At 32.5% G+C, this 18,431-nt stretch overlaps 1 protein-coding gene across 1 annotated transcript; it reads right to left on the bottom strand.

The window, feature by feature from the left end:
- Positions 1-1,128: 1,128 nt before the first annotated feature.
- Positions 1,129-2,049, bottom strand: LOC139529017 (uncharacterized). The gene has a single exon (XM_071325251.1). The coding sequence runs from the start codon at positions 2,047-2,049 to the stop codon at positions 1,129-1,131; it is 921 nt and encodes a 306-aa protein (XP_071181352.1).
- Between the last annotated feature and the right edge of the window lie 16,382 nt (positions 2,050-18,431).

The following is an 18,431-nucleotide window of genomic DNA, read 5'->3' on the forward strand; positions in this document are numbered from 1 at the left end:
TGATTACGAAAGGCTAGTCTTACGTCTATGATAAAATCTAGGTTACAAAAAATGTTATCATATATTCATGTTGACCTTCGGTAAAAATTATTGTTAATATCACCCTATGATTTACATTTCTGGTTATACTAGTATGCATGTGTATATATATTAGCACAGAGGCTGCAGAGTTGCTTAATTGTTTCTTTTATTTCAATTTGATAATCGTTAATGTCGACCATAGTCCACCTCCTAATTGATAAACACCAGGAAAGTATACCCACACACTATCATTTGGATGTAACTGTAGTGCAAGAACAATAGTACCGGAATATGCACTTGAAGAATGACTATTACTGTTATTAACAATCTCCGTGCACGATATCGAGTGACCATTCCGGTAAATTAAATAATGCGCACCATTGGTATAGGAGTAAATTGACACAGAAATCATGTAAATTCCCTCCTTCTCACAAATAAATTTCCCGGTACTTTTATAAGCTGAAAGGTTATTGATACCAATACTGAATGCAACGTTGTCAAACTTAATTTTACCAGACTTGGTTGTTGAAGATGAAGGATGTGCAGTCATTGAAACTGAAATAAAATGTTTGAAACAATGAGAATTAAAAAAGAATTTTAGTTTAGAAATATAATCTTATAATCATACATTGTACCTTAAACCTGTAAAAATTGTTTTTCATATTTAATTTCTTATTCTTCTTTTGTTGATTTATCATATTTTATTGAAATCTGTACATTTGTTAGTTAGAAAACATCAAGTACCGGTACATTATTCCGACCTCGTAAACATTTGTAAATTACACATGTATACAGCTGTTAGAATATTTTTGTAATGTACATACAATTTTACATACTTAAAATAAAGTATATATCATATCAGTAAATAAGAAAAGAACCTTACCACCAAGATTATCAAAAATATGGTATTCTTGTTATAAACTTCGCATGTGACTCATAAAAACACATTGCGTCAACTTCGATTTTGTGGGACATTTAATTTTAATCGACGTGAATTGTGTTAAATTTACAGAGAAATCAGTATGGGTTAAATACAGAGAATATACGCTAGCTCTAAATAACTATGAGTTTAATATCAAATAAAGGGCTTGATTTGAAGTTATGATTTTACTTTACAATATGCATCACATACATACCTTGATCATTGCAGGTAGCTATCTGCCGCTGTAATTGGATTAATGTTTGATGGTCACGTAAAGATGCATCATCTATTTTCGACTCGATACCGACAAAGATCGAACTTTGATTCTTCTGAAGTATTTTCAACGACATATCTAAATCCGTGATTGATGTATTGTAAATCGTCTGTAAAGATTTAATTTGCGTGCCTAAGTCCATCTGTAAAGTCTTCAATTGGGTGCTTAAATTAGTCATTGATCTAGTATTGATAGTACCTTGTTTCTGTACCTTATCATACAAAGCAAGAAAGTCCTGGTTACGCGCCTGATCCTTCATATTTAAAGAACTTGTTTGAGCAGAAATTGACCCTACTTGTTGTTGTAATGTTTTGATTTCTTGTAGTGGTTGAATACTTTTTAGATGTCCAAGAGCTTCAACGTTCTGGTCCGTTAAGAGGGATTTATTTTTCAATAGCTCCAACTCCTTATGCTGATTAATAGTCTCGTTCCGTAACGAGAAGAGTTCATTTTCCATCTCATTTTTCTTTATCTGCAACACGTTATTTTCCTTGGTGAGTGTGTTATAATTCTGTTCAAGATTAAGATATTTTTGTTCTAACTGTGTAAACCTTTGTTCCAAATTGACAGCCACCGGAATGGTTTCATTTTGTCTTTCAATTTCTGCTAACTTCTTATCTAGGAGATCAAATTTCTGTTGCAGTTGTGTAGTAAGTAAATTAAGAGAGTTATCCATGTCATGGCGGAGTAATGTGGATTTTTGCTCCTGAAGTTTTATTTCTTCGTAAAACTTAGATAATGAAAGATACTGATTGGAAGTCGTTTGCCCTTGAGGTGTATCCAAGAGAAAGCTGTTAACAGCACCCAACAAAATAAAAACCAACACCAACATTTCCAGTTAATAAAACACCGATACGGTTTGTATGATTTATGAACCTTATAAAAATGATTTCTACACACTAATGAAATAGGTTATAATACAAATTCATGTATTTGGTTTTCATGTTACATTTGTTATTCTCGTGGTGTTTTGTCTGATGATTGGTCTGTTTCTGTGTGTGTTGCGTTTCGATGTTGTGTCGTTGTTCTCCTCTTATATTTAATGCGTTTCGCTCGGTTTTGGTTTGTTACCCCGATTTTGTTTTTTGTCCATGGATTTATGAGTTTTGAACAGCGGTATACTACTGTTGCCTTTATTTATACTCTTTTTATCAATAATTTTCATAGTTAAATGTGTAGATTACCTTTATCAGTATGTACGCAAATACACTTGAATGGGTTAAATATGGGCTAATTTATTATACCACGCCAATGACGTCAATTTCTAGTACATAACTGGAATAAAAATCCTTGACATAACCAACGAATCATTGCTTTGCGTTATATATGAATCAACAATTGAATATCTATTAACAACACTGAGAATATATTTGGTAGTTCAAAGCAAGAAGTCAATGGTATACATTGTCAGGGTTCATATCATAAATGGATTATAACATATTATTATGAGAACGCGTAAACAATTTATTGATCAATATTTTTACATTATGTCCAGACACTTGTTAATTGTTAATAGTTAGTACTCTTGATATTATTGTTTATGTTTAGCTTTTGGTTGTAATCTCTGATTCGATCCACCATTTTCCACACAATAAAACGCCTGTACCAAGTTAGGAATATGACAGTTGATGTTCTTTCGTGTGATGTGTTTTATCTTTTGATTTTGCCATTTGATTATGGACTTTCCATTTTTAATTTTCCTCGGTTTTTTTTTGTGATTTTACTTTTTTGATGCATACCTCATATTTCCTTTTTTATATAGAGGGACTGTTTTCTCGATTAGTAGACATCGAATATATAGAATCTTATCTGACATGCTAACTTTGAAATATAAATCATATACCAATTATAATAGATGAGTTCAAGAATGAGTTCAATATTAGTCTTGTTATATTTATTCTTTATATAGAAACTATTTAAAGCTTAACGTGATGCATGCATGTAAATAAACACGTCCACTTGTATGTTTGTCCATCTGATGAGTTAAACCTTTTTCAATTGATTTTTATAGTTCGTTCTTATGTTGTACTGTTATACCACTGTCCCAGGTTAGGGGGGGGGGGGGATCCCGCTAACATGTTTAACCCCGCCACATTATTTATGTATATGCCTGTCCCAAGTCAGGAGCCTGTAATTCAGTGGTTGTCGTTTGTTTCTGTGTTACATATTTTATTTTAGTTCATTTTTTTTACATAAGTAAGGCCGTTAGTTTTCTCGTTTGAATTGTTTTACATTGTCTTATCGGGGCCTTTTATAGCTGACTATGCGGTATGGGGTTTGTTCATTGTTGAAGGCCGTACGGTAACCTATTTTATTGGGTTTTTTTTGTTTGTTTTTTTACATAAATAAGACCGTTATTTTTCTCGTTTGAATTGCTTTTTTATAGCTGACTATGCGGTATGGGCTTTGCTCATTGTTGAAGGCCGTACGATGACCTATTATATTGTTTTTTTGTTTTTTTTTTACATAAATAAGACCGTTATTTTTCTCGTTTGAATTGCTTTTTTATAGCTGTCTATGCGGTATGGGCTTTGCTCATTGTTGAAGGCCGTACGGTGACCTATAGTTGTTAATGTCTGTGTCATTTTGGTCTTTTGTGGATAGTTGTCTCATTGGCAATCATACCACATCTTCTTTCTTTATATATGTTGGAATTTTATTTTATTTTAAGCTTAAACAAAAAATGATGTCCCTTTTGTATTGGTGGTTTTAAAGAATGGGTAAAAAAAAACAAATAATGGGTGTTGAAAGATCTTACTTTATTCTAAAAGGTTAACTATTCAACACTGTAATAAGATCATTGAATATTGTTTTTATTCGTATAAATATTGATTTTGTTATCAGTAAATTAAAAGCTAACTAAATATTAATAGTATGTTATATGCATATACATATTCATGGATCTACAATCTGTCGATACCTGTAACTTGACGTTGCACAAGGTCATGTTTTTCTCTGGCTGTTTATGACACTAAATCCATTGGATGTTGGAAGTGTACGGATTGATAGTTAAGTCTTTGATGCATGATTTTTGTATTAGTTGTTAATGGCTTTGAACTAGCTGTCAGATAACTGCGAGTACTCTCAGATCTGTTCATTGTGTCTTTTTGTGTCGGGATGTATAAGTACCGGGCCACGTTCACTTGTATGCTTGTCCATCTGATGAGTTAAGCCTTTTTCAACAGATTATTATAGTTCGTTTTTATATGTTGTACTGTAATACCACTGTCCCAGCTTAGGGGGGGGGGTTGGGATCCCGCTAACATGTTTAACCCCGCCACATTATTTATGTATGTGCCTGTCCCAAGTCAGGAGCCTGTAATTCAGTGGTTGTCGTTTGTTTATGTGATTAGTTTGATTTTTTTTTAATTTTTGTTCATTGTCTCATTGGCAATCATACCACAACTTCTTTTTTATATTACCCCTTGATTATTCAGAAGAAGATAACAAAAAAAACACCAATTTTGTTTTGGTAAAAATTGTATTGATACTTTGATATTATTTGTTTAATTTATTCACGTATTTTAAAACTGTGGACGATAAAGAACTTGCTATTTTCAAATTCACTTGTTAATTGTTTTGTAAACATTTTGGGTTGTAGTTTCACTGATTTATACCAAACATCTCCTTGTACTTATATAAAACGACCCTTTTCCACTGAGTAAATCATGGACAGACCTGATTTTCAGATATATCTGCTGCAATGTATGTGAACTTTGATACATATTTGATAACATACTGATAACCGAGTTAGATATTTGACGTGTTCTATTTATTTATAAATATTGTAATACACGTATGCAGCGATTTTTGTGATTTAACGAATAAAATATTTGATAAAATTATTTAGTTTTAACTGTCGAGATTACACTAAATGAATGTTGGAAGTTCACTTAAATGACCACAGTTGATAAACGATAAACTGCATTTATGTGTTATTCTACTTTAAGTTCACTATTGATTTAAATATGTTTGAAAACTTCGAAATGTGTCGTGTAGACTTTTGATTTATACAAATTCCTTACCACATACGTACGTAGTCTCGCATTTTATAGTATATAGCATTTATAGAGGCAAAATTACACCTTTACCAAGTCAGGAATATGACAGTTGTTATCCTTTCGTTTGATGTGTTAAAGCTTTAGATTTTGCCATTTGATGAGGGACTTTTCGTTTTGAATTTTCGTCAGTTCAGTTGTTTTATGATTTTACTTTATTTCAACGTTTAATTTAGTTGCACATGTGTTCTGTGTATATCATCGTTGAGTTTTCATCTCATCGTAAAAATTTGCCAAAATACTGATCAAGTGTCACTTGTCCTAAACGCCTAGATGATTTAGAAGAAATTCATCAAAATTTGACGAACAAAATTTAAAACATATCTTTTGATGATAGATCACTGATTTTGATTTAGAAACATCTTTCGTCTGAAGGTGTGGGTCAGATCATATTTTTGAACAAAATGGAAAAAAAAAAGAAATAGGTGAACCCTATGCAAATGATTCATGTGATAAGAGAAATCTCTAACAATGTTTTTTTTTTGGTGGATTAACACTTTCATGAATAAATAACTCACGGGCCGTAAACTTGTTAGTATTTCTTATATAATTACAACTTCTCTTTGTTTGTTTATCAAGACTTCTTTGTAAACGTGATTGGTATGAGATTTACATGATTGTAAGACATGTTTAATTTTTAATTAGAAATCGTTCCAAATAAGTAATTTGAAGTCAACATTTTGTTGACAAATTAAGAAACAAGTCATTATAGAAAAAATACTTACTTTAAATACTCTACAGGAACAGCTGATACAAATTGTCTATGAAGTTTGACTTTATATAGTTTTCCCCTTTGAATGGTTTTACATTATAGTGGGAGATATTGTGGAGATAATTGTGCAAATCGTGATACAAGCATGACATTTGGTTTAGAGGATGACTAAACGATAATTAAAAAAATTCAGCTGCTGGCCATCAAAAATTTCCATTTTTTCAAGATGGCCACCGCTCATTTTAAAAATGGCGTCATATCCAATTCGCTACATTTCGTAACTCCTTTTAAAGCTCCTTTTCCAAAGTCAATTATGATAAAACGGAAATAACAGTTCCTAAAGTACGATAAAACAATACGTAAATGACGAAAAAGTGACTTCCGGTTCAAAAATGGCGGCATTTACGTTGAAAATGGCTACATTTCGTAAATCCTTTAAAAGCTGTGTTTTAGGTATAATCCAAAGTAAGAATTGATAAAACGAAAATAACAGTTCCTAAAGTACGATGAAACAATACATAAAACACGAAAAAATTACTTCCGGTTTCAAAATGGTGGCAAAAACGTTGAAAATGGCTACATTTCGTAAGTCCCTTGAGAGCTGTGCTGTAGGTATAATCCAATGTGAGTTTTGATAAAACGTAGATTACTGTTCCTAAAGTACGATGACACAATATATACACGACGAAAAAGTAACTTCCGGTTCCAAAATGCGACAAAAACGTTTAAAATTTCATTATTTTTTTCATTTTCTTTTTATTTAAAAGAGATAACACTTAATTTGTGAAGTTCAAATACCTAGTTTGGTTAGAAAAGGCAGTTTGCATTCCGTATAATTACCTGACAGTTGCCAACACACAAACGCGTACAAGGTAGGCCAGAACGGAATCGTTTACAGTTATCAACAACGCCGGATTTTTTGCATCCGCTTTTCAAAAGTTTCTGATACGAGGGTGCAAATGCAGCCAAAGAAGTCCATTTTGGTTTCCAACTGTCAGTGTTTGTTTTTCTTTCATCCAAACCCAGTGTTCATGACTTGGTATGTGTACCTGTCGAATGCACACATCCAGTTGAGACCACTTTGATATGCACCCTTTCGATGTGCTCCGGAAGAGAACATCTTGTAAGGGGAATAGCATCATAAGGGTGCTGCTTCCTGACAAATGATTCAAATCGTGTCTTGTTAACAGAAAATGTTGATGTTGCCGTACACGATGCAAGCAAATGCTTCTATGATGTCCATGTCTTCATACATAACTAATTTAAAAGCGAGCAACAACATCCTTTACATCTGGAAATAATTCCAATGTCTGCCAAGCTGATCTATTCACTATGCCACCAAACGCTGACACTGTATCACATTCACAGAATGCAAAGAAGCATATAATAGCAGCTGCACGAGGACAAAGCACATTTGATATGTCATATACATGAAGCCATCAAAAGTCTTTATTCCCTCAAAAACCTATCCACACTTTGTCCATACCTAATACTGCAAGAGCTGCAATCCTAATACTACTTCATCTGTACCAGTACTACTTATAATTACTTTTATCAACCATTTTCAGCAGCAAGCTTATCACGGACAAACATACGTGTATCTGCTTGTTCTTGTTTATAAAGGGATAGCTGGGAAGTATCTGTATTGAAATTGCAAAACATATTTTACCTCAGAAACATTTTTATAAGTCTCTAAAAAAGCAATTCTGTCGGCATCAAACTTGAATCATTCCGTTTTGTTGTCATCTTCACAAGTAAAACGACTCCAAATCTTTGGCGCTCTATCAGAACCAACAACTTTCCGTCTAGCACCAGCACCTTGCCTTTTCTCGGTCCAGCCTTTAAATTATTCATTTAGTTAACATCAAATACAATGTCTACTCTTCAATACCTGACGCTGCAAGATTTTATGTTGGGCAGTATGACATCGATTGCATAACCATCAAACAGTTTTGCACGTGGTGGCTTGGAATTGACCATTGCTGCCCCCCCAGACAAAGACAGAGAAGTAATTTTGCTTTCATGGATAGAGAAATCTTCTAAGTCAAACTGTCAACTTAGACAGGAAATGAAAAATCTAGAAAAGAGATCTGATTCACTTTTCATGTTTTTCAGGTTTTTTTTACATTCTTTTTTATCTTGTTATAAAAAGCAGATTTTCCTTCGTTTTGCATTTACTTTAAAAGATCTTCGAATTGTTCGGACCCAATATCTTGGAGTTAATATACATATCTCACCTGCCTCTGAGTCAACAATTTCCTTAAACAAATCAATTTTGTACAAATCTTGCGACTGTTCTAGAAAAAAGTAAAATCAGAAGATGGATTCCCAAACTCGGTCATCACTTTAGAAAGCCTTTGACTCTTTTCAAAAAAATCCTTTTGTATTTTCGTAGAGTCTTCATGATGTCGTCCATCTGTTTCAAAATGACTAAAACCACTATTTCGTTCAAATTCATCTACCAGTCTACTGAAATCTATCCATCTATCGTCTCAAGGGGATCTTCAGTGGCACCAGCATCGCCCTTCACAATTGCATTATTCTGTGTTTGTGCCTGGTCAATTGTGATATAAGAAAAACAGTTGCTGGTCTTACGTAAAGTGAAATTACCATTGGCACCTTGTTGGTGATGCTCGTGAAGGTAAGCCATATCTCGGAGATGGACCCGTAACCGTCGAACATAATTTTCATGATCTGGACCAGAAAAATACGGTATCATGCTTGATATGGACTGTTTGTGAGGTACGATATCTGACTCATAAAATAGGCGTACCGCCGAAAGAACAAACGTTCTTAATTCAAAATTGAACGACAGATATTAAACTGTGGTCGAGATGACTCTTTTTCCTTACACCAGTCTATCAAATAATCAAACGACACAGAGTCATGCGATATATTTTCTGCGTTTAGACATTAATGGTTCAAGCAAAACACACGCAGTTATCTGATTCGCATGTCTAGACGTAGGTTCATTTGAATATATATGAAAATAATTATGACGTTCTAGGTGTTGCAATGTCGGCTTCAGTGAGGGCACAAGTCCATCCACCTTCAGGCAATATTTCCCCATGAATTTTAAAACAAGCAATTTTAATGTACTTTCCACCAAACATAACGATAAACTTATCTTCTCCGTACAAATCTGGCCATTCATACTGAACTTACTTACCCAATACCAAAAGTGGTTGATCTGCAGCTATAATTGATGTTTGGCCGGGATTTTGAAAGTTTAACCACTTTTTTCACCTTTCCATCGTATGATTGATGGATTCAACTGAATGGACGTGTTTTCAAACAGTGGCATCATAGAAGTTACTGAATAGAAGGGTATAATTTTTTAGAGGAATGAAATGACGACCAAGATATGTTTACGAAATTCAAATCCTCCTCTGTTGAATGAACTATAATTTACATCAGTGTGCCCTGTTAGCTGGTGCAAATCGCTCTGTATGTCTATAAATAGTTTGCGCATGCGCAAAATTTATAACTGCATTTGTTTCATAACCTGAAATAATTTTATCAAACCAATTCATAATATCATTAAAAATCCAAAAGCACCAAGTAAATAGTAAATATTTCAAATGTATATGTGTGAGTTTTGTTACATTTTCGCGCATGCGCAAACGATGAAGAGTCAAATGTTATTTCTATTAAAAACGTCGAATGCAAGGAATGTCGCCACCAAACCATATATTATTTTTCACTAAAAGAAGGTCAAGGAACAAGTTTTGTAGAAAAATAAGTATTTTTGAACTCTAAAAAAAAGCCATTTTTGAAAAAGGCCGTGGCCATCTTGAAAACATGATTTTTTTTCATGGCCAGCAGTTTTTTCTTAAAAAGTATATAATAATGATGCTTCGTGCTAATTTTTATGCTTGTATCATCATTTGCACAATTCCCTCGATTTTGCTTGCTAATATCTTCCACTGTTAGTTGTGTTTTGTGCCCTTTATAGCTTGCTGTTCAGTGTGAACAAAACCTCCGTGTTGAAGACCTCACTTTATAACTATTTTGATTCGTCATTTTAGCGTCACTGGTGAGGCTTATGAAGACGAAACGCGCGTCTGACTTGTAACCTTATAAGCCTTGTATCTTTGATAACTATTTACACCACTGCGTCGATGCCACTGCTGATGGACGTTTCGTCCCCGACGGTATCACCAGCCTAGTAGTCAGCACTTTAGTGTTGAATATATGGTCTTTTTTTCGTAAATTCCTGGTTTACAAAACTTTGAAGTTTTTGAAAAATTAAGGATTTTCATATCCCAGGCATAGATTACCTTTGACAGCGTTTTGGAATTCGAGTCCATGATGCCTTTCAACCATGTATTATTTTGGCTTTATATAAACATTTTCATCTGAGCGTCAGTGATGAGTCTTGTGTAGACGAAACTAGCGTCTGGGGTATTGAATTATAAACCTGGTACCTTTGATAACTATTGACCTTTAATGGTTTACTTTTTAATATTGTGATTTGGATGGAGAGTAGTCTCATTGGGATTCATGCCACACCTTCTTATATATTTTTATTTGCATGTTTCTGATTTGGTTCGTGAAAACACGGTGGTGCTTTATCCATGGTTCTATTGACAAAAAAAGGAATAGCGATACACTTTACCAAGCATCAAGGTATATTTTGTAGTCATACAGTTTGAGTTCTGCAGCAAAACATATGTCTTTCGTTTAGATGTCAAGCGATTTTATCATATTATAATTAAGTTTCTAAAAGGTAATAACCAAAATACGACATCCAAACAAAAATCAACACTTTTCACTGACGTTAAAGATTTAACCGATTACTCTAGTACTCACGAGTATCATGACCGAGTACCTGAGTATTAAATTTACGATCTTTTGTCATCCCCAATTTACATCAAACGATCATTCACCAATAAGATGATCACGGACAAACTGATTACTTTATAGGTTATAATACTGGTTCTCTGTAACTATTTTAACTTTGATATAAGGTGTGTGGCACACATGGTCATGGATTTTCTTCAAACTTCACACACTTACTAAACTTGATGAAAAAAACAAAAATTAGAAAAATTTTGGTTGCTTTGCATTACGGTTGCCATAGCAACCAATGACAAATTTAACACCTATTGAAAATCCATATTTTGACCTGAAAAAGGCTATTTTCAATGTAATATTTCATATAAAAAAAAAAATAAGAAATAGATAAATCTTCATGATTTTATTAAATATATGCATATTGATATTTTAATTAAACAACTTATATGTTGATAACAATTTAAAATCATAGACATATATCCCCCTCTTCAGGTGGGTCACACAAGGTAAAAAAACACTCTTTTGAGGACATTTTTCAATGGTCACCATATTTTTTTGCGGTCACCTGTATTAACGTACATAATAAATTTAGAAAAACCATCATCCCATCTAACAAATGAGGCAAAAAAGTTATTGGTAAGTTTGTCCTATAATATTGTAACCATGGAAACAAAATCCTTAATTTTCAATTTTTTCAATTTTTTTTTAAATTTGCAAAAATTTCAAAAAAGTTATTTTTAACTCCAATATTGCATTTTAAAGATTAAAAGAGATATTTTGTTGAATCTAATATAATAACAAACATTTTAGCTGTATTCGTAAATACTGGAAATAAACTTTAAACAGTTGCTATGGAAACCTGTTTACCATGATACATTGATTTGATAAAAAAAATGTTAAAGTTTAAGTTTGTTCTTTTATTGTGATTTACAGAAGAAAAACAAAAACAACTTGCATATAATTAAGTTATACTGAGTTTAAACATGTATATATATAAATTATTGTCTTCTTACTCATACAGTTTTTTCTAATAAATCTGTTGCCAACGAATAGTCTATTTGCTGAAATAAGTTTAATTTTGACGAAAACATATTTTTTATACAATAAAATACAAATACAAAAGACCATTCTGCTTGCATTATGCAGGTTGTTGTGATTTCAGAAATACCAACAATATTCAAGTTGCATAAATCTTTGAAACACTGCAGTCACAACAACAACAAAATGATACTAAAAAACTGTATAACCCTCAATTTTTGTGATTTTTGACACCATGAAGATCGACTAGTGCGTTATGGCTAGTGACAAATGTGTAAAACAGGCTCATTTTGACTAAATCACTGTTATTACAATTAAATCACACAATGCAGATATATTTTGCTCAGAAATATCAAAATACAAATAGATACCATTCAAAAATGAGTCACATATATATATACAGGTCGAAAATGTAAAGTTAATGAAAAAGTATTATTTTTTTTGTAGTTTGACAACCTCTTCCTGGTTATTGAATGAACTTACTTATTTAAAAATAATAATACCCACATAGAATCCAATTAACATTACATTACCTTGAAAGTTCTGATTATAAGTAATATTATTCACAAAATGAAATGCAGTTTCTAAAAGCTTAACTCAGTGCTTGGTAGGTATATTATTTTGTCACTGTAACATGTGTAAGTTAACCATAAAGACTGTTTCCTGGCTGACCTGAAATTCACTATCAGTATCATCCAAAGCAGATGATGTAACCTACAAAATAATATTTAAATAATTATGGGCTTCTACATGAATTTCTTAATACTTTTAATATCTACTTTATAACATAGGAATAGCTAGAAACATGTAATAATAGTAATAATAATTTTCTTTATTTCCACAATAACATATATTTATCTGTGAATGGTTTTGTTTTGTTTTTTTTTGCATGAAAGCTCAATTTTAGCTTTAGTACACAGTAAAAATGTTGCTCATTGTTGAAGGCCTTGTAGTGAACATTTGAAATACTGAAAGGCTTTGCTACTTCAGAAATAGATAAGTTAACTGTATTTTGCAAAACGTCAAGGAATTTTTGGTCCTCAATGCTCTTCAACTAAGAACTTTATTGGGCCTTTTTCACTTTTTTTTCTTCATGCATCAGTGATGAGTCTTTTTAGAAGAAACATGTCTAGCACAAACACAAAATTTTAATCCAGGTATAGATTCTATGATGATTTTATTAGTATAACAATGCAATGTTGACTCTTTATATAGTTTAGTGTGTCATTGGTAATGACATATCACTTTTCCTTTTTTATACATCGAAGTTCACAAACTGAAATGAACATCAGTGAATTATCTTATTTGAAGATATACACCCTCCACTTGTATGTTAGGTATGTGCTCTAAGAAATTGCGTTTATATCTCTGTTTCTGATATTCTAGCTCTTTTCAATGGAACATCAGTGTCATGAGTATCTTCTGGTACGCTTCCCTCATGTGTAAATGACAACTAAAAATGTAAAACAAAGAGTTTTTCTGTTAATACAGTGTATTACAATTTTTACTCTTTTTTATGCAAAAGATGCGTCTTGCTGTACTAAAAAACCTTTGGTGGTCTTGGTCTGTTTTCTTATTTTTGGTTGGATTGTTTGTTGTCTCTAGTTTTGACACATTCACAGTTAACTAATTCTCATTTTTATCTTTTAGTTTTTTGGGGAGAAAAAAATGCATAGCCATGACGTAGTAACTACAAATGTATATAAATATACCCTGTATATAATTATATTAACCAATTAATGAACAGTTTTCAGTAAATGAATGTAAGAAAATTGCACAGTAATATTGTAACATGTGAAAATAATCTTAATATAGTTTTACAGCCCAATTTACTAAGTGTGTTAGCAAAGGAAATATCTTAAGTTGTCTTGCTTGCTAGCTGAACCATGAAGTCTTTATTAGGTTAGGTAAACGACACAATTTAAGAGTAGAATACTCCAAGAGATAACCAACGAGTTAGCTAACCTCGGACATTACCTTTGCCTACACACTCATCGAAACCAGCTGTAAGCTTTTGTCAATTGTCTCACCTTTCTTCCCTGAACAACATTTGGAATGTCCTTCAGAACTTCTAATCTACAGCTATGGCATATTCCTAATGAAAGAATATTAGTTTTGAAAACACGAGATAATTCTGGTGTGCATATAATCACCTGTGAAATATTGCTTAAATTTCTTTGTAGACATGTACGTATATTAATTTCTATTTAAGAAAACCGTTAGAAAAATAAATAAACAAATACTGACCATTAAATGTAGTTAAAATAAATAAAAGCTAGCGGGGGACCTGGTACAATGACTTTTAGTGTAGCAGAGGAATCCCGGTCTGTTTGCGCACATTCACGTTTGCATCGACTCATCTTCGCTCCCTTTCACTTTCGCACCCTACATGTTCGTGCGCAATTTTAATTGGTTTTGTGTTTAATAACTTTGTAATCAAGTTTTGGCAAGTGTATTCTTATAAGTAAATTTGTTGTCATTGTTTTGAAATAAAGTGAGACAGCATTTTTTTTTTTGTGTTGAATAAATCTTAATCATGTTTTGGATAGTGTATTATCCCCAAAAAAATTAATCCTTTCAAAATAAGTGGGATTCATGCAACGATTTTATTTTGTGTTGAATAACTCTTAATTATTTTTTGGTTAGTGTACTGCTATAAATTTGTTTAATTCACTAGTTCCACAATTTCACATAATTATATTTTACAATATCTTGACAAGAAAATGCCATAGGGGATCCAGGGGGGAGGGAAGGCCCTCCTTTCGTGGGAAAAAAGTGGTTGATTATATAGGGAATAATTGAAGCATGACTGGAGCGCCCCCCCCTTTTTTTTAGGTCAGTCTGCAGGCCCCCCTTACGAAACACTCTGGATCCGCCACTGAATAAAAATTAACTTTTGATATTATCCTTATTTTTGAAGGGTAAAAAGAAAAGATGTACAAATGATGAATGCAACTTGTAAGCTATAATAGCTATAGTCTATACTAACCTGTGCCAATATGAAGTGCAATGCCTGTAGTTATGAAAATCTGTTGTACGTTTTGCTCAGTCAACCGGCGTTCCTGTTTCCTTAAATCACTGTGCACTGCTAAGCAGGACGGAAGCATACACTTTACTGACCGCTGTCTATTATAATCACGACTTTTAAGTTCAAAGAAATGGTTTTCACAAATTACAATGTTATTAATAGAAATACAATGAGAGGATTCAAATTCGCTCTGCAAACAACCCAAAACTGAGAATAGTAGTGTCAATTTAATTCTAGGAATGTCTTTAAGACTTACAAATTTAAAGCTGCAAGGAGATTTTAAATGAAATTCAGGAAAGTATTTTGGCAGCAGACAGCTTTCTGCCATATTTTACTGAACACTTTTTTATCTCTGTTCTGAAGCGTTCTAAATATGGTAAAGGGAGGTAACTCATTTAGGAAAGAAATAATGTACAGGCATAATTTTTAGAAATTAATTTCACACATTTCTAGAAAGAATACCCATAACTTTTTTTGATCATTAGTAAAAACAAGACTGAATTTAATTTCTTTAGTGTTTTTTTTTTAATAGATGTAGCCGCATAATTTCACAAAACAACATCAAATATTGTAATTTTTTCAAAAATAACAACTTTCTCCCCTGTTTCCATGGTAACCAACCAACATATATATCGGTTGGTATCATTTTTCTGACTAGACTATTAGGGCCTACATCTCAGCCAATTTTCAGGAAGATCGGTGACTATGCGTGCCAAAAAATTTAAGTGGTTACAGAGAATGGGTATTAATGTGTGGGAACTTTGATACATATCTGATAACGATACTGATAAATAAGTTTTATATTTAACTTTGTTCTATTAATTCTTTTTGTGAACATTTTATTTCTACATAATGCGCATATGCAAGCGGTTGTTGTGATTTGACGAAATAAATTTTACAAATTTATTATTTCTTGATTTTCATCGATTGTTTTGTAATTAGTAATTACATCCCGAAAAAAATTGGAAGGCCGTTTTCAATTTATGATATACGATGAGGAAGTTCATACGTGAATGTGTAATAAGATCACTCTAGAGTTAGATATTTTGTTCATTGTTTTCAGTTTTTGAAATGGCCTCCTACTGTATTTTGATTCATACAAGCCCTTGACCACTGATATTCAGAGTCGTTTTGAGCTTTTGATTTTGCCGTTTGCATATTAGGGACTGTCCGTTTAAAATTTTCTTCGCAGTTCGGTATTCTTGATTTTTCATTTTCTATTAATATAAGAAAGGAATCACAATTTTAATGTCTAATTAACTTGCACATGTCGATCGTATATCTGAAGTCTCATATCCTCAGAGAAATTATGCTTATTGCAGTTCTTTGAAAGTATTTCTTTATTTATTTACAACTTACTAGCACTGTAAGCAATAAAGAAATTAACAATTTTGTGAAGACACTTGTATATGGTTGATGGTTGTAAGCTGACCTCTTTATACCTGTGATTATACGTGCCTCTTATGGGTTGTTGTGACTTAACCGATATTTACGCCTATTTATAATAAATGTTTTGTATATATGCCCTTTTGTTTGTCTTTTTTGAAATATTTGCTTATTTTTGTTGTGATTAAGTTTATAACACAATGTTTTGATATGTTTATTTATTATGTCTGTTTATAAACCTCTCAATTGTACGACAGTCGCATACAATTGCATCATATTGACAACGATGTGTGAACAAGACAAACATCCTTTGTTTTGGATTTACGTTTTTATTGATCCTGTTATTCGTCTGCACTCAGTAAACCTGGCCTTGTGTGTTTCAATGTCCCTTTGTTTTGTTGAGGGACATTACAGATATTCCTAATTATTATTAAAGACTTTAATAATAAAATAGATCTATTATAAAGACACTCTTTAAATAATACTACAGTTACACCCTTCCAAATTGAAAAAAAGTAATAACATACCAGCATAATACCGAGATCATTCCAGATTCAGAAAACTGACTGATCTTTTCCTGCAAAAAGTTATTAACTGCCTATTTCTTCATCTATTCAGACAGCAAAAGAAACAGAAAAGAAAAAAAAACATTTCGGATTTATTTTACACTAAATACCATTTGTTTGCTTTCAACTGATATTGGTTTCAAGTTTCTCCTAATAAAAAATATATTTTAAGCAGCATTTTTGTACGCTTTTTTGTCTTCAAAAACATGTTAAACGTTGTCCAGTTTTAAAAACATTCATTACATTCGAGCTTTTGCATTCTGATACCTCATACAAAACACATTTCACCACATGATACGAAAATAAATATTATTTTTCCGGAAAATAAATACTCTTAATCTAAATTGCTTAATTTAGTTTTCCATGCTAATATTTTATGAGATATTAGGAAGTTAACTTTTGGAACCACAATCTAGGGTTGGCAAACCTATGTGTTGACATAAGTGATCCGTGTCTTACTCCGCCTTTTCTTAAAGACGTAACTGTCTGAAATAAACATTCGTTAAGATCTTTACACCAACAGTTCTTCATACCATGGCGATTTAGATTTTTTTGACATAACCTGGTATACAATTGGCTATTGCTAAAGTTCATATGAATACCTCTAATTGTTTGAATAGTTTTTGAGCTGTAAGGTTGATGTTTCAATCGAGTAAAACTCAGAGTTTTAATCCCTATATTTCTGTTGATTTTCATTATATGCCAAATGCGCAGTGTCTTTGCGCATCAGGAAATCTCATCAAAGATCCGAAACATAGAATTGAAATCATATCACTTACCATGTTTAGTATAACAAAACTTTTTTTTTAAATTAATGGGCATATGCTTGTTTGTCCCTTTGTGCAGACAAGTGCATGCAATGCTTACCTGGAAAGGGGCACAGTTTAAGCTGCAAAGAGGGTCCCGACAGGAAATTTCATTGTCTATATTTACTGACGTGCAACCTATAACCTTTATATTATATGTTTGGTAAAAATCATAATTACTGGGTTCGTTTTTTCAAAAACAGCCTTTTGGTTAATAAGCAACATATTTCCTTTGTTTCATTTGTTTTACGCAATAAATGTTTTTGCTTGCCACTGATATAAGTCTGCAGACAGTAAAAATAGCCTTGTGTGTTTTTTGTATCCCTTGACCTTGGTTAGGGACATAAAAGACATCCTCAGTCATTATTACAGACATCGTGAATAAAATAGGGTCATTATAGGGACACTCTGTAAATACTACGACAGTAATACCAAAACAAATTAAAACAAAAATCAATAAAAGAGGACTGAAAGATACCAGAGGGACAGTCAAACTCATAAATCGAAAATAAACTGACAACGCCATGGCTAAAAATGAAAAAAACGAACAAACAATAGTACACATGACACAAAATAGAAAACAAAAGAATAAGTAACACGAACCACAACAAAAACTAGGGGTGATCTCAAGGTGCTCCGGAAGGGTAAGCAGATCCTGCTCCACATGTGGCACCCGTCGTGTTGCTAAATTATGTGATAACAATTCCGGTAGAAAGTCTAATTCGGTAGGTCACGTTTATTTAAGGAAAGGGGATTGTAGTTACGACGTAAGGAACATATCCGATATCATTTGTGAAACGGTTATTCCATAACGGTCAACCAA

Source organism: Mytilus edulis, chromosome 6, assembly GCF_963676685.1.
Source record: "Mytilus edulis chromosome 6, xbMytEdul2.2, whole genome shotgun sequence".
NCBI lineage: Eukaryota > Metazoa > Mollusca > Bivalvia > Mytilida > Mytilidae > Mytilus > Mytilus edulis.